Source organism: Saccoglossus kowalevskii, chromosome 20 (genome assembly GCF_978046115.1).
Source record: "Saccoglossus kowalevskii chromosome 20, keSacKowa6.1, whole genome shotgun sequence".
Lineage (NCBI taxonomy): Eukaryota > Metazoa > Hemichordata > Enteropneusta > Harrimaniidae > Saccoglossus > Saccoglossus kowalevskii.
Genome location: NC_140660.1, coordinates 19,351,556 through 19,376,661, shown reverse-complemented (window position 1 = coordinate 19,376,661; position 25,106 = coordinate 19,351,556). Strand labels below are relative to the sequence as shown.

At 36.0% G+C, this 25,106-nt stretch overlaps 1 protein-coding gene across 1 annotated transcript in view; it reads left to right on the top strand.

Annotated features, from left to right (window-relative positions):
• LOC146730097 (charged multivesicular body protein 5-like) overlaps positions 1–23,757 on the top strand; it is a 31,581-nt gene extending 7,824 nt beyond the window's left edge. The window contains exons 3-7 of the mRNA XM_085494569.1: positions 1,920–1,966; positions 17,730–17,895; positions 18,643–18,751; positions 20,707–20,828; positions 21,819–23,757. Of these exons, the coding sequence (XP_085350695.1) occupies positions 1,920–1,966; positions 17,730–17,895; positions 18,643–18,751; positions 20,707–20,828; positions 21,819–21,869 (495 nt within the window). The 3' untranslated portion in view covers positions 21,870–23,757. The remainder of the gene's footprint in view (positions 1–1,919; positions 1,967–17,729; positions 17,896–18,642; positions 18,752–20,706; positions 20,829–21,818) is intronic.
• The last annotated feature ends 1,349 nt before the right edge of the window (positions 23,758–25,106 follow it).

Sequence of the window (25,106 nt, the reverse complement as noted above, 5' to 3'; positions counted from 1 at the left end):
ATCGTGCTACGACATCGCTTTACTTCCGCAATGTAATTTTTATGATCACGATCATTCGAAAAACTTCGGGTTCTACCGGCATTACCATGCGGCATTCTGATTGGTTAATGGCGTTTTTGACCCACCGGGTCAAAGGACACATGCGGTCAACTAACGCGTCACAGCTATCATGGTGGGTCTGTGTTTTTCACGAAGTGATCGAGTGATCAAAAATAATTTCTCCCGATAAAACTAGTTCAAATTTTACGTTTTTTTCATATAAAACAAGAAGTATTTAATTTTTGCATGGCATCATGACTGAGTAAGAGAAATTATTGGTATAACCGGTGTATAACATCGCGAAGTAAGTTATGTCACGTCGTAACTTCGATGATTGTTTGGAAGTGTTATTTGTTTGTTCATTTACTGTAAATGTAAACGTTGTAGAAGCTGATGGTCGGAATAATAACCAGCAATCCGCCAAATAATTACGTGGTCGATTTTTTAAAGGAGAATTTTGTAGTAAATAAGATCATGAAAGTCGTGAACATAATCCTGGCTAAAACGTTTCAGATGAGTTTCATTTAACCTTTTACAATTTATTTGTTTCTTTTTAGTCTGCAGCATTTGCATTTCGAGAATGTTTCATTTTTAAATTCAAACTCTTCTAAGTTGTAAAACGTAATATTTTGACTCCAAAAAAAAAATATTTTCCCTGTGACGGAGCTCATTAATATTACAAAAGTGCCCAAAATAAAAGTGTTTATAACACTGTGTGAAGCAAATAAATATCTGCCACTTTGTTTTCGAAAATATATGTTTATTGTGTGGGTGTAAATGTGCTTTGGTCAATTTCTATTATTATGTAAATTATATGCAAATTATATGCAAATTAGGCCACCACAGTGGTTTAAATTCCTGGGGAGAACACTGGAAACCAAGCTTCACAGTTCCTTTCAGTCTGCTAGCAAGAGCCAATTCTGTTTTTTCAATTTAACGTGTTAATTAAGGTTGCAGGTTTGTGGGCACTTGGGAGTGATTTTCTTTTTTTTTGGCTTTTTATTATCCAAACGATCTTGGCTATAGTCTGTTAAAATTTTGTAGAATTGTGAATAGAGGAACATACTCAAAAAACGATTTTAAAATATAGATAACAGGTGCAAACATTCTCTTTTGAATGCTTAGCAAGATTTAGCAAGGCTGTACATAAATAATAAAAAAGAAACATGGTGAAAAAAAGAAATGACGGGATCTCCATATTATGCACTATATTTAACTTTTTACAAAACGATAATACATTTAAATTTGGAACTGTTACATTAGCAAACTTCTTACTTAGTGAATTGTTATGCAAATTGGTAATTATCTCAGCTTCTTTTTAGTGCACATTCCAGAACTTTTAAAAAATAGCTCCTAGACGCTTTGACCTTTTGTTTTGAAATTTTCACAAATGATTGACAATGTGTTTATTTTGAAAACGCCATCGAGGCATTGTTTTTGGTTGAACAGTCTTACAACAATCGTACAGACAACTAGCCTGGGTGTAAATTTATGCATAAACTTGAAGTAGTGAAATTTGAGCTGCTGCCCTGCAAAATTGACAACTGGTAGACAGTTTTCAAGATGGCACTTTCTTCAAAGTAAACAGATGTACTCATAAACCAATTTTGACAGGAAACAGAAGCATGGTTTAGAAGCTTTTTTTTAAATCACTTTTGACCAAAAAAGCACATTTTTGTGCATATTTCAAACTACAGTGTCCATAAAAAAAAAATACTAACAAAATTTTAAAATTCATACAATAAGCTTTCCGAAAATATATAGTTTTGTGGACAAAGGAGGTCATCTTGGTTTCTTAATTAACTAATTAAATACCTGTCAGGTAAACTGCTCTACCTTAATGAACACTGGAAATAGTAAATCATTTCTCTGTTTTTCAGAACATGGTGAAGCAGAAAGCGATGAGAGTTTTGAAACAGAAAAAAATGTAAGTCTGCTTCTGTATTAATACTTATACCAAAGTTATATAGTATTGTGAGGTTATCATGTGAATACCGCAACCCTGTACTGCCTGAATTCATATTTTGCAGTATTCTCATGGTAACCTTATTATTATACATTTTGTTGTAATAATTCATTGCAAGATAAAAAGACAATGAAAAATGTTTTGCAGTACGTGCAAGATATACGATTTGATTTCCATCTCGTGCTATAGAGCTTCTGTGTCAAATGTAAACAAGGGGAAAGTGTTCGAAGGTGACGTCAATAATTTGTAAATCATAAAGGTTGATGACATAGCTCGTTTACCCCATATAAGGAATTTAACCCCTTTCCTATCTACCGCCCTCAATATGGGTATGCTAGTATTTACCACTCTCGCAAGCTAACTAGTTAAGTCATTGAAAAATGGCTAGCTATTTTGGTTGCTCAGACCGTCAAGCGTTTATAATACATTGTACGGAACCTGAATATTTTACACTTGTAGAACTATGGAGGGAGAATTTTTTTTTTTTATTTCGCCACGTCAAATAAACTATCTGAGCAATAAAGAATGTAATTCTATACACTTATCTGTCCATTTCATTATTTTACCCTCACAAAGGGACGTTTATGATAATGTAAAAAAAAATGTAAATGAAAAAAAACATGCGCCTTGACCACATTGCAAACTGCAACTGTATTGAACGATATGATTCGTGATTATAACCGTAGTACCGTATTTTGGCTAGCTTGGCAAATAGTCTCAGCATTTACATAGAATACCACAACGGCTGAGCTTGGAATGTCAGCAATCAACTACGTAGAATGACTGCGACAGCTGGTGGGAGATATTCAAGTCCACCGTCTGGGCCAGCATATGCACTTCCATGTGTATACAAATTTTAGTTATAATTGGTGTTATGAAAAATAACGTATTTATTTACATGACAATTTGTATTCAAATGGTGGGGAGATGCAGTCTTGTGGACATGTGGTCGTTCAGTATAAATATGGCCGAGGAGAATGAGTACAAGTTCAGACTCGCAGTGCTTCCTTTCCGACACACGTTAATATACCGTCCTTTATACACAGGAAGTATTTAATGAAGGCAAGAAGGAAACTGAAGAAAACTCGTCAATCGTGTAGTGGCATTGGGTATGATAAAGTTAACATTGAAAAGAAATCCAAAGCAAAGGAAAGGTTTGACATTGGTGAGTTGCCAACTGAACGTACCACGGACAGCAGTGATTATAGTCCTCTCAAGAAAAGGCGTAAAATGAACAAACACAAATCGGAGACTGCTGTCCACTCTAACAATGAACATGCGATTACAGAAGAAAGTCTTTCGAAAGATTGCGAGGGCAAACCCGGAGGCAAACGTAAATCAAAGACAAACCGTACAGTTGTTGAATCTCCAGTTGCCGACGAAGCAAATGCCGAAGAAACACAAGTTGGCCAAGCAGAAATACAACGTGCCGTCGAAGATGTGATACAATTTTTACAAGAAAATATTATCGATTCAGATCTTTTGACATCCGCCATGACTCTCAACACAGAAAAGCAGGGACCTGAATATATCAACGCAGTGGGTACACAAGAAAATGTTGATGTCGCCAAAGAATTGCTACAAGAAAATGTTTGCGATACAAAACAGTCTACTTTTGCGAGTTTCCCCAAAAAACAAACTATTAAAAAACATGTTGTGTATGCACACGCATCTCCAATAGACACGCGTGATGATGAACTTGTATTGGACGACAAAACTGGTGAACTACGACACAAAGTTCCAGATGACTTTGTTGTTACAAATGACGATGATACAGATTCCGAAATCGATGAAGATTGTGCTGAGAATGACGATTTTTTAGAGCAACGTTACCCACCTGCACTCGATAGCGACATTGAAATTGAATCCGACACAGAAATGGATGCTACATTTGATTATGTTGCCTCCAGCACTAGTGAATGGAGAATGGCCACAGAGGAAGACAGTGATATATTTACTATTCCAGTTTTTGGACAAAAACCTGGACCAACTTTCGAACTGCCTTCATATGCTCGTGAGGTGGAATATTTCTATAAATTTATCCCACCAGAACTGATCGAACTGGCTTCCAACGAGACTAATAAATACGCCAAATATCATCAAAAATACATTGCAAAAAAATTAAATGCCCGCTGGCGTAATACAAATTACAGTGAAATGCAAGCATTCTTTGGTGTGATAATATGTATGGGTGTTGACCGCAAATCGGCAATCGACGATTATTGGTCGAGTGACCCCTTTCTGCAGAATACGGGAATTGCATCAGTAATGACTCGGGCCAGATTTCAAATGCTAATGCGTTATTTCCATTTAGCCGACCCAGTAAATGACCCACGGCGGGATCCTGACATTGAACGTCGTCATCAACGTTCAGAGGCCGACCCTTTGTATAAAATCAACCCATGGCTGAAACCCGTACTCGAAAATTGTCGTCGATATTATCAGATGGGACAGGAAATTTCAATCGACGAGGGTATGGTGAGATTCAAAGGAAGGTCCAAATTTAGGCAGAGATTGCCCCACAAACCCGACCGTGATGGCTTCAAAATATGGCAGGTATGCGACTCAACAACCTCTTACATTGCGAACTTTGAACCATATTTGGGGGTGAAATATACAACTGCAAATGAGGGAAGAAAGAAAGAAACTGGGACAATCAAGAAGACTGTGCACCGGTTGTTACAGCCCTTCACAGAAAAAAACCATATTCTTTTCTGTGATTCGCTTTTTACGTCAGTTGACACAGCCCTTGAATTACAAGACAAGAAAGTGTACATGGTCGGTAGTTTTAACCGAAGAAACCGGAAAACGATGCCACCGCAATTAATTCCTGAGGGGAAAAGCAAGAAGCTGAAATTGAAAATTGGTGAAATGAAAGCAGCAACTAGACCTGATGACACAATCAATATTACTGCATACCAGGATGAATGTGCACAAATATTTATTTTAAATACAGTCTATCCCCCACTGGCTACATCGGCAGAAGTGGCAGATGATGAGAGATACGTGCCTGTATCGTTACAATGTTATAGACATCACATGGGTGGTGTGGATCGTTCTAACCAAAGGCGAAAATACTATCACACGGGCAGAAAAAACAATCGTTGGTGGATCTACATGGCCTGTTATCTCATAGATGTTGCATTGGTCAATGCTTATGAATGTTTCAAGGCATTGAATCGCACGACTAAAGTAACGCACAAATTCTTCAATATCCGCACAGGAAAACAACTGATTGGTGGACACTCAAGTAGAATTCAAAAGTCCATAAGAGAAGTTGGCTCCCTTCCAAGTAACACGTCATTTATTCGTAGTGAAAACATGGATTCGCACGAAATATGCAGACTACCCGGGCGACAAAAATCGTGTAAGCAGTGTAGCAAGGACGGGAAAAAAACAGCAAGTGGCCGATTATCAGAAACATCGAAAGGATGCCCAATTTGTAAAGTTCACCTTCATGCGGGCGAGTGTTTTGCTGCATTTCATCACAACATGGCACTGAGGGGGAAACGCACCGTGGGAACACAAACACGAAGTACGGAAGAGCAGCCCTCGACATCAGGCAAACGCATGGGTGCAGCCCACCGGGGTGGACGACTAAGAAAGGCATGTAAGAAATAAATTTGGAACTTATTGCAGCGTCACAATTGTACAATAGTATGAGTTGGTAAAAATATGTTATCCTTAATTTAGTTTAATACTCACTCGTTATCCATACATTTTAATGATGGGTTAGTTTATTGGGTCTAGTCGGTGGATACACGTTTCTGCATGAGTATATATACGTTTCTGTGTGAGTATATATACATGCCAAGTCCCTGCAGTTACGTTCTCCCTCGTTCTTTTAGTTCAAGTTTTTAAATATATGTTGTAATTTTTAGTTAGTTAACCGGGTCATGTCGGGGAATATACGTTACCGTGTGAAGGTAACCCCGATCAAGTCACTGCAGTTGCTTTCTCGTTCGTTTTTGTTTCATTTTGAGTCATTTAATATAGATTGTAATTGATGGTTTACTCCAACGGTCAAGTCCTTTAATATACATTAGAACTTGAAAAATTGAAATGTACACTGCCAGGTTGCATGTCAAATGCGTTTTCTTTGTACATGCCTCAAATACTCCTATACTATTATTCTTCTTACTTCAAACTTGCATTCATGTAGTGACCTTGTACTTGCTTGCAATGTGTTTTCAATTAAGCAATACTTACATTTGTATTTCAATGTTTAACACATGTTTATTGAGACTGTACAACGGGCAAACCATTGTTACTTAACAACACTAAAAAAAAATGTGTATTCAAATAAAACTGATTTTTTTTTTTTTATGAGAAATTGTTGTCCATGGAATGTGTATGCAATGAAGTGGGTATGCAAACAGATGTGAAAACTGAGGTTGATACAGTCTGTTAACTATGGCCTATTTTTGCAAAAATGTATGGCATGCACAGATGCTGGCTACAGGAGTGCATTGAATCATGACCGTTTTTCATCACTTAACCTGATAGTTTGAAACTCCCCTGACCTGAAAAGGGTTAAGACAGAAGCCTAGTGATAATATTTGAGAAAGTTGGTCATAAATCGCATGACAATGTTCATTGGTTTATTATGTACAATCACTGTGCTATTGTACCATGGTACTATGAAATAGCATTCTTTTGTCTGCTACAGTGACGTATTTTTTGATAAAATTCAAAAATCACTATTTTTACAACAATTCCATAAAGCGCATTGCATTTTTTGACGCTTTTTAGAACCCAGATTTTTTAAATAATTGAGAACACCAAAATGTGTCCTATCATTCACAATATATAATTTTTAGCCTATGTCACCAGACTATAATTTGAGATATAGCATAATATCTTTGCCATAGGAACCTATGGTAAAAGTGTGACATAATATCTTTGCCATAGGAACCTATGGTAAAAGTGTGGCATAATATCTTTGCCATAGGAATCTAGGGTAAAAGTGTGGCATATCTTCGCCATAGGAACCTATGGTAAAAGTGTGGCATAATATCTTTGCCATAGGAACCTAGGGTAAAAGTGTGGCATAATATCTTCGCCATAGGAACCTATGGTAAAAGTGTGGCATAATATCTTCGCCATAGGAACCTATGGTAAAAGTGTGGCATAATATCTTTGCCATAGGAACCTAGGGTAAAAGTGTGGCATAATATCTTCGCCATATGAACCTATGGTAAAAGTGTGGCATAATATCTTCGCCATAGGAACCTATGGTAAAAGTGTGGCATAATATCTTTGCCATAGGAACCTATGGTAAAAGTGTGGCATAATATCTTTGCCATAGGAACCTAGGGTAAAAGTGTGGCATAATATCTTTGCCATAGGAACCTAGGGTAAAAGTGTGGCATAATATCTTCGCCATAGGAACCTATGGTAAAAGTGTGGCATAATATCTTTGCCATAGGAACCTATGGTAAAGTGTGGCATAATATCTTTGCCATAGGAACCTAGGGTAAAAGTGTGGCATAATATCTTTGCCATAGGAACCTAGGGTAAAAGTGTGGCATAATATCTTCGCCATAGGAACCTATGGTAAAAGTGTGGCATAATATCTTTGCCATAGGAACCTATGGTAAAAGTGTGGCATAATATCTTTGCCATAGGAACCGATGGTAAAAGTGTGGCATAATATCTTTGCCATAGGAACCTATGGTAAAAGTGTGGCATAATATCTTTGCCATAGGAACCTAGGGTAAAAGTGTGGCATAATATCTTCGCCATAGGAACCTATGGTAAAAGTGTGGCATAATATCTTTGCCATAGGAACCTATGGTAAAGTGTGGCATAATATCTTTGCCATAGGAACCTATGGTGAAGTGTGGCATAATATCTTTGCCATAGGAACCTAGGGTAAAAGTGTGGCATAATATCTTCGCCATAGGAACCTATGGTAAAAGTGTGGCATAATATCTTTGCCATAGGAACCTATGGTAAAGTGTGGCATAATATCTTTGCCATAGGAACCTAGGGTAAAAGTGTGGCATATCTTCGCCATAGGAACCTATGGTAAAAGTGTGGCATAATATCTTTGCCATAGGAACCTAGGGTAAAAGTGTGACATAATATCTTTGCCATAGGAACCTATGGTAAAAGTGTGACAATATCTTTGCCATAGGAACCTAGGGTAAAAGTGTGGCATAATATCTTCGCCATAGGAACCTATGGTAAAAGTGTGGCATAATATCTTTGCCATAAGAACTTATAGTAAAATTGTGGCATAATATCTTCGCCATAGGAACCTATAGTAAAAGTGTGGCATAATATCTTCGCCATAGGAACCTATAGTAAAAGTGTGGCATAATATCTTTGCCATATGAACCTATGGTAAAGTGTGGCATAATATCTTTGCCATAGAAACCTATGATAAAAGTGTGGCATAATATCTTTGCCATAGAAACCTATGGTAAAAGTGTGGCACAATATCTTTGCCATAGAAACCTATGGTAAAAGTGTGGCATATCTTTGCCATAGAAACCTATAGTAAAAGTGTGGCATAATATCTTTGCCATAGAAACCCATAGTAAAAGTGTGGCATAATATCTCTACCATAGAAACCTATAGTAAAAGTGTGGCATAATATCTCTACCATAGAAACTTATAGTAAAATTGTGGCATAATATCTTCGCCATAGGAACCTATAGTAAAAGTGTGGCATAATATCTTCGCCATAGGAACCTATAGTAAAAGTGTGGCATAATATCTTTGCCATATGAACCTATGGTAAAGTGTGGCATAATATCTTTGCCATAGAAACCTATGATAAAAGTGTGGCATAATATCTTTGCCATAGAAACCTATGGTAAAAGTGTGGCATAATATCTTTGCCATAGAAACCTATGGTAAAAGTGTGGCATATCTTTGCCATAGAAACCTATAGTAAAAGTGTGGCATAATATCTTTGCCATAGAAACCCATAGTAAAAGTGTGGCATAATATCTCTACCATAGAAACCTATAGTAAAAGTGTGGCATAATATCTCTACCATAGAAACCTATAGTAAAAGTGTGGCATAATATCTTTGCCATAGAAACCTATGGTAAAAGTGTGGCATAATATCTTTGCCATAGAAACCTATGGTAAAAGTGTGGCATAATATCTTTGCCATAGAAACCCATAGTAAAAGTGTGGCATAATATCTTTGCCATATGAACCTATAGTCAAAGTGTATAATACCAGTACTTTCCCGTTCCACTAAAATATAACCATCATTTTCTAGAAAATTAAACTGGCCACTCCCCCCCCCCAACTTAAGTTTAATATTCTTGTATTGCTCGGAAGTACAATTTATTTAAAAATTAATAAATTCTGATATTTGCATTCATGAGTAGGCTTCTACCTTAATGAGAGATTATTGCCCCAAATGACAAAAATCCCCCCCCCCCCATATAAATAAAAATTTGAACTTTGAACGGCATATTCTGTTTTTTTTTTTTTCAGAGCTAGATGCACATAATGTCTAATGATCGCCAGATATAGTGTAAAATATTTTATTTATTTCTTGGAATTTATCGCTGAAGGGATGGTTCAACGAAAGTAAAATCCATCTTTTTTTCTTGTACTTTACATTCAACTCGTCAAAAATCAGTGAAAATGAATTCCATACAAAACACCCAAAAAGTCTTTTCAGTGAAAATTAATTCCAGCTAAATTAAAGTATTTTACAGTAATTACCTTGCCCGTACCATCAAAGATGGAAGGGAAAGGTATATTAAGGGAAAAATTTTGTCCGGCGTTGTCGTCGTCGTCGTCGTCGTCGTTAATAATTGTCATTGTGTGCATAATAACTTTACTAATTCTATTCCAAACTTTATCAAACTTGGTCACCTTATTCATCAGTATAAAGTCTTCCCTGAGTTTGAACAACAGATGTCCTGTATGAAAATATCATGCAAAAATTGAGAAAATCTGATAAAATATTTTGACTGTTTCTACTTGACTGATCACTGGTGATACACATCAAAGGTCACTGATCTCAGTGGAAATATGCATTGTTGTATGTGTTCAATGCAGCAAATGATTTATCTTGTAATAATATCCTGGGTTTCAAAACCAACTCATGGAGAGATTGCGCAGTCTGATACACATTTGCAAACCTACCAATAAAATCTTTACAGAAAACAAGATGTCAGAAAATCAATATAAGCACTCCTATGAACTGGGTGCCTAACTTTGATCAAGATCTGAAGCTAATAGAAAATCTGTTTAGTTCAAAGTTATCAAATCAAAAACAATACATAAAAAATACATTAAAAGCAAAACATTTCATCCACATTTTAAAAAGAAAATTATTCTAAAATATATGTATTCTGTTTGAAGATGTAGATTCTCAGGAGGCAACAGTACTGTTGACTTCTCCCTCCACTGGACACCAACTATTTAAGTTGATTTTCATACAAAGCAGAGCTGGCAACATGATAGCTATTCATAAAGGGTGTTTTTTTTTTACTTTTCATATAATACAGTAGTCACACAATGAGGCAGTTCATATTTGTCTTAGTGAATCATTAATTTTTGGCAGACACCTGTACCAGACTAAAGCCAGCTAAATTTTTCTGTTATCTTGCACGTTTTATGAATCTATTCACATCTAAATGCAGCACTTTTTTTTGCAATGAGACATTTGTTTTTATTCTAAAATATCTGAATTACTTTGAATAAAGCTGGAAATTATGTTCCTTAAAATAATTAAACAAATAAGGCACCAATGTTTTTGTAAGATATTTACATCTTTTAAGGACATTCGGTAGACTGATTCCCCACTGTTGGTTCAATCCCAAAACTTGTTTGTATTCAAAATTAATTATGACAATGCATATTTATATTGAAACAAACTATGATAAAGGGAATTATATTATATAACAAAGGGCAAGGTCACCAGAGTTTAACTATGTTTTTTAGCTCCGCTGTCGACTTTGTCGAACGGAGCTTATCATATGAGTGATTGTCCGTCGTCGTCGTCGTCGTCGTCCGTGTCAATGTTTTACTTTTTCGACTTCTTCTTGAAAACTACAAGCCTAAATGCTTTGATACTTGGTGTATATGTACCTTGGGTAGACCTCTCTTAGGTTTGTTCATTTCATGTTGATATCTTTAATTCTCTAATTTTGATGAATATTTTTGTCATTTTTGGTAAAAACTGATATTTTCGACTTCTTGTTAAAAACCGCAAGTGCAATTGCTTTGATACTACATCTATAGGTACTACATGTGGACCTCTCTCAGATTTGTTAATTTTGTAATGATATCTTTAATTTTTTAATTTTGGTGAATATTTTTGTCATTTTCGGTAAAAACTGATATTTTCGACTTCTTGTTAAAAACCGCAAGTGCAATTGCTTTGATATTACATATATAGATACTACATGTGGACCTCTCTCAGATTTGTTCATTTTGTAATGATATCTTTAATTCTCTAATTTTGGTGAATATTTTTGTCATTTTCGGTAAAAACTGATATTTTCGACTTCTTGTTAAAAACCGCAAGTGCAATTGCTTTGATATTACATATATAGATACTACATGTGGACCTCTCTCAGATTTGTTCATTTTGTAATGATATCTTTAATTCTCTAATTTTGGTGAATATTTTTGTCATTTTTGGTAAAAACTGATATTTTCGACTTCTTGTTAAAAACCGCAAGTGCAATTGCTTTGATATTACATATATAGGTACTACATGTGGACCTCTCTCAGATTTGTTCATTTTGTAATGATATCTTTAATTCTCTAATTTTGGTGAATATTTTTGTCATTTTTGGTAAAAACTGATATTTTCGACTTCTTGTTAAAAACCGCAAGTGTAAATGCTTTGATATTACATATATAGGTACTACATGTGGACCTCTCTCAGATTTGTTCATTTTGTAATGATATCTTTAATTCTCTAATTTTGGTGAATATTTTTGTCATTTTTTGGTGAAAAGTGATATTTTCGACTTCTTGTTAAAAACCGCAAGTCCAATTGCTTTGATACTACATATATAGGTACTACATGTGGACCTCTCTCAGATTTGTTTATTTCGTGATGATATCTTCAATTCTCTAATTTTGGTGAATATTTTTGTCATTTTTGGTAAAAAGTGATATTTTTGACTTCTTGTTAAAAACCGCAAGTCCGATTGCTTTGATATTACATATATAGGTACTACATGTGGACCTCTCTCAGATTTGTTCATTTTGTGATGATATCTTCAATTCTCTAATTTTGGTGAATATTTTTGTCATTTTTGGTAAAAAGTGATATTTTCGACTTCTTGTTGAAAACTGTAAGTCCGATTGCTTTGATATTACATATATAGGTACTACATGTGGACCTCTCTCAGATTTGTTCGTTTTGTGATGATATCTTCAATTCTCTAATTAATTTATTTTGGTGAATATTTTTGTAATTTTTGGTAAAAAGTGATATTTTCGACTTCTTGTTAAAAACTGTAAGTCCGATTGCTTTGATACTATTCATATTGTTCATTTTCTAATGATGTCTTCAGTTCTTTAATTGAAATGTGCATTGCTAACAGCGGAGCTATCTCAGCCGATAGGCTGCTTGTTTTAATTTTACATTACTAAGCATTTCTATAGATTCTTTTGTGCTTTTCTTGTCTTGCAGCATCTAGGATTTTAAGGTTACCATATCGCTAAGATGGGGAAAAAAATATCTCTGTTTCTCGTGTCCGCGCCCACGCATCATTTTTTCCCCTTCTAAAGCATTCCAAAGTGTGCTTGTACTCGCACTTGTCTCAAATTTCCCCAATTTTAGCTCGGTATTCAAAAAAAGAAGAAGAAAAAATCGCCTCGCCGCCTCATTTTAAAATTTCCACGAAACAAGAAACAGGATTTTTTTTCTTGGCCCAAATAATTTTTTTTTCATATTACATTTACCTTGATTACAGTTATATCTCCAGTGTTCTAACCAAGATACATGTATAAGAAATCTGCCTACTGTTTTGTATTTTTGTCGCAGGTTGTTTTCTTCCTTGAGACAAACTGCCTAACAAAAATGTAAATAAAAGTGACAATTTATAATAATTTAAAATGAAAAATCAATGGAACTACTCTCTTTTCATATTAGAAACGACGTCAAAAGATCGATGACGGATAAAAAACTTAATTCTTTTAGTTTTTTCCCAAAATCCCCCACCCCCACCCCCCACTGAAACTTAATTGATAAATATTGGTCATGGCGTCAGACTACATTCACCATTAAATACAAATTGATAATCGGACAGTAGTATGGCATAGCAGTTGGTTGTAATAATGAAGTGGAATATACGCATGCGCAATCTACTACGATAAAAAAAAAAACTAAAGCAAACAAGTAACCTGTAGAATACTGTGTGGGTAATATTTTTTATATTGATTTTTGTTGCATTTGCAGCAAATAGTTACCAAACAATGAGAAATCTATAGGATTGAATATACCCCACAGCTGGCTTCACATGCATTGTTCATAGTTCATATGGTGCTTACACCAAGATTTAATTACAGCACCTAGGCGGTATGTGGTTACAGCTTAATGTTCGAGTAATCGCAAGAAATTGACATGACAATAGAAATTCATTACAGACTGCCACTCCCATGCAATTAACAGCGAGTGAAATTCCTGGGATTGAAACATATATTTTGAAGTCACTGATGTAGGCAACGAATAACTGCAAGTTGACATAAAGACGAGGTAGTTTATTTAATCAGTGGTCAACTAGAGGCTGAAATTATAATTAATTTGTTTATTTCAATTTCTTCTGACGTCAAATAGAATACACTGGTGAAACACGGTAGTAACTGTGGGTGAAAGGATGTTTTGGGGTGTAGTTTACATTGTATATGGAGTGGTAGGGTCGGGTGTAATGTGTTCATTTCCAACTATTATGAAGTCACGTAGAATTTCACATAATTTATTTTTGCTGACATGTTTTCAAGCATTACATGTGAATCTAATTTTCACTGCGCTGTGTCTCAATATAGTATGAGGGAAATGGCATATTCACTGGAATTTATTTCAGGGGAAAAATGTTTTCAGTGATAATGAAGTATTATGACAGATACCCTCCCCGTGGCTTTCATTGCGTATGGAAGTTATTTTCACGAGTGATGCGGTGTATCCTGCTGCCGTACTTTCACGAGCGAAGCCACGGGGAGGGTGTGGGGTTCTGTTATTATACACATGTCCCATATTTGATTATTTCATATTAAAAAAAGAACGTGCAACAAACCGGGATAGAAATTTAGATCGGGGAACCCAATTGCCCATTAATATGCTCCAAGACAGTGCTGCGACCTAGCAACGCTTGTCAGTGTAGAACGCGTGTCGCTGTACGTGTGAAAATAAAATAATCAGACGTCTAATTTAAGTCATTGTCCGAATAAATAACTTGTGGATGTTTAAGCGCGGTGGTCGTAGCACAGCGTGTGTTCGAATTTCATGTAAATAAACAATGTATTTTACACGCGTTGTATACGTCGCTGTGAGTCCCATATCGAACAGGACGCGACACGACGACTGTCGCCCTTTAGTTGGGACCACGACAGAACCAGAACTTAAACTGGGCGACTACGATACACGGTTGATGTTGAAGTTAAAAGTTCCTCCACAGATCTGTACATTGGCAAACATGCCGTGCAACTGCGGTACTCCACTGACGGAATGACTTTCGTTGAAATCGGTCGTCGCTGACTCGTGAGCTGCACACTACAACCTCGTTTGTGATGTTGCTTGCTTGTCGTGGATAGACTGAGTCTTGGTTACCGGTTAAATTTTGCTAATCTGGCGTTGGTAATCTTTATTTGGAACTGAGTAACGCCGCAACGTCGCCAGCAGAAACCTCATGGTATATCGATGTTGATGGTTGTGGCTCCATATTAATCGGTGATTTTACTGCGGGTCCAGGCAGCGGGTGGATCTTCCGAGAGCCCTTCAAGATTTATAAAACTCAGATTCCAGGTGGTCAACAAACATTAAGTTCTCCCAATCCTAGTATTCTATGTGATGTACATCTAACATGCCAAAAATGCTGGTGAACGATTTGAACCTGACAAAAATACTTGAAATAGATACCAGGAAGGGGAGGGGGGTAAAAGAAAAGTTATATAACATTTTATTATTCAATAATTTATTAAAATACACAAGTTTGTCCAACTCCCTGTGATACAACACCTCAGATATAGCTCATTGTCCTCGGCTGGAGTGTGGGCAAAAAGTTTCTATTTGAATTTTTGATATCTTTTTTCATTAATGAGAAAGTTGACCCCGAAGTTAAAGTAACTGTTCAGCAGGAATGGCTTTTTAACTCTTCTGTGATTTTTTTTTTGGCTTGGCTGATTTTGTCACGGTTCATACTTGACAGGCAGGTCGTACCATCACTAATTGGAAAAACAATCCTGACCCACCGCTACCATGGCAACAGCCAAATTCTAGTAATAGCAGTGCCCAAATGATCATGCCTTTATTTTGGCTACGTTGCGCACTGGTAAGAGATCACCGGCGCCGACATTGTTACCACTGTCAACGGAATCCCAACGCAGCTTTGAACTTTGAATAAAATGTAAATGCTGCTTTCAATCTAGAAAATACTATCGCAAAACGATTGGAAATTATACATTTAACGGTTGAATACGTCCTAACAATAAAATAAAGTGACTTCTAATGACTGCCATGTTATTTTGCAAACCTCGTATCAGGTGCCCGGTTTTAGTTATAAACAGACGTTAGCTTCACGTTCATGTCCCTTCCATGATAACAGCCGAAAACATATTGCTTGTTTTTTACCGGTTTTCATTGGCAACCGAAGTATTTTTATTTTGTAAACAAATTTTCGTCTGCTATTTTTATTCAGTTCAAATCGTTCAGCAACATTTTTGGCATATTAGGTGTACATCACATGGAATACTACGATTGTGAGAACTTGATGTATGTTGACTGATTTTTATCATAGTACGAAGTACCAGGAAGTTACTCAGTTCCAAATAAAGATTACCAACGTCAAATGAGCAACATTTGACTGGTAATCAAGATTCATGTAATCCATGGCTAACAAGCAACATCACAAGCGAAGTTGTAGCATGCAGTTAAGTCATCCCGTCAGTGGAGTACCGCAGTAACACGGCATGTTTGCCATCAGCATTGTATTCAAACGAATCACGTGGTGTGCCGTTCTCGTTCAAACCCGGGATTCGATCAATAGGGGAGTCCCATTAAAAAAAACATTGCAAATCATGCAAGTTCAACATTTTCAAACCAATATACTAAAACAGAAATGCTCAGAGATGTAAATGAAGGATAGATATTACTTTTCACTATACACATCTCTGTTGATACTATCCCTCACATATTCTACTCCCAATTACTCCTGCGTAAAATGGACTAGCCTGTTCATGTTGACATTCAGACTAAAATCACGTGACAGGCTGTTAAAATTGGCTGTTGCATACTCTTTCGCCGGTCTGGAAAATGTGTTTAATTAACTCACATTCAAGCAACAATGCAGATTTCCCAGTGGGAGTGAGACTATTCAAACTCTGCCACTAAAAAATAGGGGTGTTTTCAGCAAAAAACGAATAACCCTGGAATACACACAATATACTGAATTTCGGAACAAATCGTGCATTACTTACAGCAGCAGAATACCACAGAAATATCAGACGAAACATGAAAACACTATATATTGTATTTCAGCCTGAACCCTCTATATTGCAATTCAAGGAATTAACCCCATATGTGCATCCATTTCCCACCTTGGTATCACCCACCCCTGAAAACAAACTCTTAATACCACGCTGAAGCGTTTGGTAATAAGTTTTTTATTCGACATTGATCTTTTGACATCATCCCTTAAACAAACTACATTATGTCATTTTACAACAAACAATTTTGAGCGTTCATTTGAGTACACGATCTCCAGTATAGGCGGAACAAAATATTTTATTTTTCGGTAATTGTCTTATACTTCCTAAACCAATGGAACAATTCCACTCCACTTATTTAATTCCTGGTGAGAACACGGCATTCCTACTTTGCATATGTATACATCACTCCCAGAACAGAGGGGATGCAGCTTCTTTAAAACATCTCCACATATGAGAAATGGTGAATTTTTGGTTCTCATTTGTTAAACAAAAATGGGATGTGGACATTAATACCACTTTTACATTTTACAGTACTTCTGAGACTTGCTGTGAATGTGTTTTCAAAATGTACACCAGCTGACTGTGGTTGATATGAGCTTGAATTATTTTCCTCCATTCATTAATAATGCCTTGTCTTTTTAGTCCCCGTTCGGACGTAGTCTGAAAACAGGGACTTATGGTTTGCCCTGTGTGCGTTCGTGTGTCTGTGCATCTGTGCATCCGTGATCACCTGTATCTCGAACATGCATGGACCGATTAAGTTCAAACTTCACTCATACATCACACATTATATGGGACATATGCATGTGCATTTGTTTCATGATCTGCTTAACAATAGCTGAATGATTGCCATTTTAAGGCCGAAAATGCATCAAAATTACATATTTTCACAATTCCGGAACCGGATCTCAGTCATATGGATTTTGTTCAGATTTAGTACAATGTGTTGTACATATGCAGGTGCATTTGAATGTATATGTCACTCAAATATGAACGGAACGAAACGAAACGGAACGGAACGGAACGGGGACGTGTCATTGACAATGACTTGTTCTTTTTTTTTCTGTACCACACACTCTAGGTATGAACAACAAAGGGACAGTCTTATGCAGCAATCATTTAATATGGAACAAGCCAACTACGCGACACAGACACTAAAGGACACAAAAATGACAGTAGACGCTATGAAAATGGGTGTCAAAGAAATGAAAAAAGAATACAAGAAAGTCAATCTAGACCAGATAGAAGTAAGTCACTGTATAAATTAAAGGAAAAGCATTGTTCCCATTGACCACTATTTTCTTAAAAATTGCAACATTGCTGTGGGCCACAGTTTTCTCAAAAGTGCAACATTTGTTCTTTGGGATACTATAGCCTTTAAGGAACAACTTTGGTGCTGTGAGCCACTAGTCGCTAGGTTGGGGGTTCAGCAAGAATAATTGCATAAGCAAAATAAGTCTGAAATTTGAATAATCCAGCCGAGTTGACTGTTGACCCAGTGGATATGTTAATTATTTAGTGATGCAACATATATCTTGTCTGTTTTCCCCTAATAGAACCTATAGTTACGTTGCCCATATGCCCATATCTAATACTATGTATATACATTTGTATTTCATCTGGCTTTAACAACTGTTGGTAGTGCAAAATTTGAATTCGGCCTGAAATGCCTTAACCTTTTTACCATTAGTTCCCACTTTCATTACAAATTCACAAAATAGTCCTGTTTATAGTCTACACTTTCTTTCCGAAGATTGGGACAAAAATAGACAAATGTTTTGAGTGAAAACTGAAAATTAACTAAAATTTTGTCTGGTGGCTCCAAAATTAGGGTTCATTTCCAGAAATATTAAACAATATAAGAAAAAAGTGCAGACAAATTTTGTCTGGTGGTGAAAAAGTTGAGGAGTTACCCAGAGTATAAATAAATAAATAAAAAAAAAAAAATAGTTGATAGGTCCTTGTTGTCATCATGTTTTTTTTTCTCATATTAGGATCTCCAAGATGACATGGAAGACATGTTAGAACAAGCCAATGAAGTACAAGAGACATTAGGAAGGAGTTATGGCATGCCTGAATTAGATGAAGATGAATTGGAAGCAGGTAAGGGGCTTGTTATGACATTTATTTGGTAGTTTGGAATGTGCTTTATTTACTGCCCTTTGAGGAGATTGCAATTTTTTGTCTCTCATAGTCGACTGCATACTCAGCAGTGAAAAAAAGTGTACATTCAGTCTACTTGCCATTTCTTATTAAAAGATTTATTGAAAAAATTCCATCTGAAGGTCTGATAGACTTAAAATTTTAAATGGACAAAATGGATTTTTTCTCAGTCGTGGTTATAATAGCATCCAAAAAAATAAACTTATTAATCAAAATCACTTTGCTCGGTCGATTCCCGCTGTATGATAAGACGTTAGTCGCCGTACCATACCAACTGAACCAATATAGGAGTTGTTGACATCTCTGATGATGTATGCAAATGTTTTGCCTGTATGCAAATATGACAGTACTCCATGGAAAACAAGCACTGAAACTGCTGGTTTTGTCTTTGGACGCTGTAACAAAAAAAATCGTGGCAAGATTGTGAGTAAATAAAATTATCTTGGTTTCCATTTCATCAAAAATATTCAAAATAAGTGATGCTATTGTTTCAACACTATGTACTCGGTATTTGCAACGCACTGCATCAGTTTAGTGCCCAGTGATTTATTTTAGATCTAGACTTCACGCAATCAGTCAATCAATGTCAATCAAATGATGTTCTGAAAATGAAGTGGACACAAACAGTTCTGATATGTTCACTGAAATTTATAATGTCATGATACAGCGGTTCATTCTCGAGAAGATTAAAATGTATTCAAGCTGCATTCAAGCTGTATTCAAGCTGTATTCAAGGTGTATTGAATTCAATGACGACTGTTGATGTGGTGTGTGAATGCCCAGAGTTGTCCCGATGTTGACCTTTGACTAAATATTTACGCATCTGAAACCAGTTCTGTTTTGATGCTTTGAATAAATGACATGCATCATGTTGTTCGTCCAATAAAAAAATAAAGATTCTCGTAGATGTGAAACTTGATGTGGAGTATGACCTCATTGTTTTTGATGTAAACAATTAAAACAATTTCAAACACAGAAAGTTAACATGCTTTTTTTTCAAAGTTCCGGAAAGAGTTATTTAAAAAAAATTGAGGATCATAAGAAATTCAAATAAGTCTTTATTTTGCATGTGATTTGACACATGGGACGTAATCCGTAATCCATTTATGGGTAGCAGTCTCCTTGAGTTGGTGATGTCGCCATGGCAACACCGTTGTATGCATTCAGTGCTTGACTGAAGTGAGGTACAAGTCAGGGAAAACGCAAGCCATACTTGGACAAAACAAAGATATATTTGTGCTAAAAAAGGATATTGTTATTACAACAGGAAAGCCAGTAAATACGATTTACTGTAGAATACTTTATTTCTGCTTGGAACTTATTTTTGCTTTTTTCGCTGAAGGAATGATTCCGTGAAAATAAAAACCAGCGAATATGCTTCTTTTCCTATATTTCACATTCAACTCATCAAAAATCAGTGAAAATAAATTCCATATAAAACGCCCGAAAAGCCTTTTCAGCGAAAATTAAATCTAGCTAAAATAAAGTATTTCACAGTATATAACATTCAAAAGTCATATATTCTTGACTGCAGTGTTTATTATTTGAGTGCATTTCAATTTTTCACAAGTGTTTTCATTTAGATCTGTGTTTGCATGCTTGAGTGGCCCTCTCTATGGTACCCCTGCCTAAAGAATATCAAAAAATGTTTTCAGTACATGCATTTAAAAGTTTATTTGGATTAGTAAAAAAACATTTTCACATTCTACCAAATGTGGCTTACTTAGCCGGTATGCAAAATTAAAAAAAAAAAAAACATACTCTAGGATAAGAAGCTAAAACCTATTTTTGTTATTTTGTGAATCTGTGTCCCATAATGCAATGCTCATTCTCAATACTGCCAATTTTAAATTCAGCTCAGATATCTGAAATGATTTTTGTTTCTGCAATTACAGAACTTGATGCCCTCGGTGACGAGATTTTAATGGACGATGATACCTCGTATCTGGATGAAGCTGCGAGTGCTCCGTCGGCTCCAAACGCAATTCCAGGTGCAGACAGTGTAGCAACCAATAAGGTGTGTATCCCACCAATTGTCAGTATTGTCAAACATTTAGAAACATTTCTATTAAAGTAAAAATTATAAAGGGGTGTATCACCACAAACTAGGCTTTGCAGAATTCATGGCTAAGTTGCAGTGTACATTCCAGTTCAAAGGGATTGTCGCTGAAGGGAATGTAACCACTCTGCTATATTAAAGGTACACTAATAAAAGTCTGAAATAAGAATATTTTTATGTGAGGAAAATGGAGAACTGATTTAAATGACTTGATTATCCAGCATCCCTGGTGTTGCCTATAATCCATGCGTCATACTATTAAAAAAGTCTGGCGAATATACTCACCCTTGTCTAAGTTAGGACTATTACCGGTATCTAATTATATCCAATTAGTGTTAGTAATTGGATAGTGAAACCATAAACTAAAGATAATGGAAGAAAGTAATAACTAAACATTGATGATTGACGAGTACGTCAATTGGATTATCTGGGCAGTGTTCCTTGATGTTTTTGTTGAAGTACCATGGTCAACTGATTTGACAACGATCTTTAATCAGAGTAAAATCCCAACAATTGATTAAAAAAAAACACAAGATTTTATTGGGGGTGCTGTATACGTGACTTCTGAAAGCACAAACAATCCCATATGTTTTAGCTTTTCAGATATTTATGAATTCCATGGAATTTACCAATATTTTGTATCTGAACAACAAACAACACTGCAAAACATAACAGTTATATACATGTACTAGTTTTTATTTGTGTTTCATGCATATTCATGAGATTTGTGTTTGTTCTCATGCATATTCATGAGATTTGTGTTTTTTCTCATGCATATTCATGAGATTTGTGTTTGTTCTCATGCATATTCATGAGATTTGCGTTTGTTCTCATGCATATTCATGAGATTTGTGTTTGTTGTCATGAATATTCATGAGATTATGACATAAGATTTGCAGACAGTTCTAGAAAGTGGTCATGTAACATTTTGTATGTTTTTCTTCTCAGGATGGAGTTCCAGTTGATGAATTTGGACTTCCGCAGATTCCAGCACAGTAGTGATAAACGTCCAATTTTTTAGTGAATATTTTCACAACTTTTTGTAGCTTCAGACTAACCCACATGTTATAAGCTATGAATACATTGACCGTGAGGAAGTTTTCATTGACGCACTGAAAGAGAAGAATATCAACTAGCACTTAGAATGCACATAAATTTGCATAATTATTTGTTAACCAATCACAGGATGCTGTCAATGGAATTTGCATAAAATTTACATAATCTTTGCATTATTGTTAACCAATCCCACATCACTGAGAATATATTTTCAGGGTAACCAACCAATCAGTGTAACTAACGAATAATTGAATTGTTAAATATGACATCCATCGAGAAACACAACTCTTTGTTTTAATATATGTTCTCCATAAAATACATTTAAAGTCAAGCTTGTTGGTATGACCATCCAAACTTTGAATCTTGATAATGTTCATCGTTGCTTTTAATAATAATTTGCAGGGTTTGGGTTGTTGGAATCCTTATTGAAATGTTGTATCTTGAGTTTCACATTTTTAAGGTCTTGAAAATATGGAAAACAGTTTTTTCTTGCAGTCGTCTTGAAATATTCTAAAAATGTGAGGAATTTCAAAATTGCACGGAGACTTCAATACACCAGTTTCTGTGCAAAAATAGTTCTTGAATTTCCAAAAAATATGGTCTTGAAAAGTCTTGAAAATGCCTTAAATTTCATATTCCAAAACTTGTAGGACCCTGCGTAAAAAATGTGGCATTATCGCAGTTGTAGTTAAGATTTCTCATTGTATTGTATTTCAATTTGTTCCAAAATTGAGGTTAAAAAAGTTGTCCTTCCAAAATTTATTTTTCTTTTCAGAAGTCAGTTTTTAGACAACTAATAGACTGAATTCATCATTGACAACCATTTTCAGATTACTGTTCAACAATGAAAGCGAGCAAATCCATCAACATGCTAGCAAAATTTGCACCTGATAAGTAGCATAGCAACCGATGAATTCAGGATCGTAATTTGAAAAATCTATTGTCTTTACCCTAGTTACTTTTTATGAAACTTGTAAATATTAATTTTTGTAAGAAAAGTAAAAAAAAATAGATATGTTGGTTTTAATATATTTAAACAGATTTCTTTAAATACCGTATTATGAAACATACAGTGGAAAACATTTGGATTCTAGGCCAGCTTAAGAAGTCTTGATGACCTCCCAGCATTTGCACCAGAAAACGTTTTGTGCATATATTTATAAACATCTGCATTCAGTGTGTACAGTTTGAAACATTTGATGAGTGAACATTGACGCCCTACCGCCAGTCATAACATTCTGTGGATCCGACCGATGAATAAAGCTGTGTTTGAGAGTGCTAGTCAGTATAAAAGTAATGATTATACTAATTTTAATGGACTGGATATGGCTTCTGCAGTCTGAGGTTGTGCGGTCGTCGTAAGCTACACTGCAGAATCAAGGGCAGCAAAATATGTATCTAGTCCATAAAAGTTTTATCATATACTGTGGAATACTTTATTTTCGCTGGAATTAATTTTTGGGCATTTTGAATGTAATTTACTTTCACTGATTTTTGATGAGTTCAATGTGTAATATAAAAAAAAAAGTATATTCGCTGGATTTTTTTTTCACGGAATCATCTCTTCAGCGAAAATAGCGAAAATAAATTCCAAGCGAAAGTAAAGTATTCTACAGCACTTTATAAGTGTAATTACAATTTTTACCATGCCGTGACTTCAAACTCACAACATTGATTGATGAAAACCAGGCACACTGGACTAGGTGTGATACGAGAAATTATTGTCCTGATGTGAGGGCGCACTTCCCATAGCGTTACAAAGTCGTTGTTCTTTACCAATGTTTGAAAAAAGTGAAACTTGCACTTATTTAATAAATATGATTTTGTAGGATCTTTCATGAGCTTTCTATGAAGAGGGGGGGGGTGCATAATGCATTTCATTTGTTTGAAATTATATTGATTCTAAAAACAACATGAGACGGGGGGGTCACTCTATATGCCGTTACTACCCCCATGTGCGTTCCAAATTTAGCGGGGAAAGGGGGTGTTTTTCACCTTCTAAAACGGGACCGCGCAGGAGGCAAATAGGCCCCCTTTAAAATTCTAATGTCTGCAACCTGGCAACCTGCGGCGGTGAAAACAAAGGCCCAAAACTCGCAGAAAATGGTACTTTGGGATGATTGTTGAGACTCCTCTGACCAGTGCAACAAGATTAGCCCTACGTGTGTAACATATATAAGTTTTGTTTGGGATTACTTCAAAGTTGAGTTTATGTTGTTTTTTCGAATTTTCACCGGCGTTCCACAGCAGCGCGCACAGAGCCCATAGAAATGCATGTACAGTGGTGCGCGTCGTAGCAACGTGGAGCGTCTTGTGACGTAGCTCTGCCACCGAAGATAGGCCTCCAGGAATAAACTCACAGAGTTGATGCGCCCGCTGTAGGCCCCTTGCAACAACCGCTGCCATACACTGCCCTAGGCCGGGGGGGGGGGGGGTCGGGGCTGGTGTCTCGTGTAAGAAATAGACCAGGGATGAAGGCTCCAGAGAGCTCATATTTTTTAAACTGGAAAAAACACGAACAGAATGAAAAATAAAAATAAATACCAGGTTGAAGAATATTAGTTGCTCTTTCAAATTTTGCCAAAGCTTTACTTATATTTGACCTATATCTGCAGAATAAATCAAGAAAACTGCACAAATTTACTCCATTTATGAATAATTAACGGTTGGCCCGAACGCACAGCTCAGTTGGAGGCGTAACCTGTTCAAAATTTGTCAACAACCAATCATAAGACTGGTTACGAATCACACCGAGGTTACGGCTCGCTTAGGCTCGCTCAACTGGTTCGTAACCAGTCTTGTCTATTTCTTACACTAGATACCAGCCAATAATCCCCCCCCCCCCGCTCTTAAGGAGTCCATTCAGTTGATTATAGTTCCTGGGCTCCCTGTGGTTTGTTGAAGGAATGGTATCTCAACATCAGGAAAGATCAGCATTTCGATATTGAGCTATGAAGAAAAGGTAAAAATTGAATCGCAATTTCTCGCAGTAAATGAAAATTTGCGTATTTAATATGAAAATACAGAGATTGTGTTTGCGTATATTCGTATTTTCTCAAAAATAATTATATATTCGTTCTGGTTGAAATCTTTCATTTCTTGTTCTTTTTCTAAAAAATGGTAAACAAAACTTGACCTGGAATGTAAGAGGGCTATTTTGAATGAGCAGTGAAATTATAA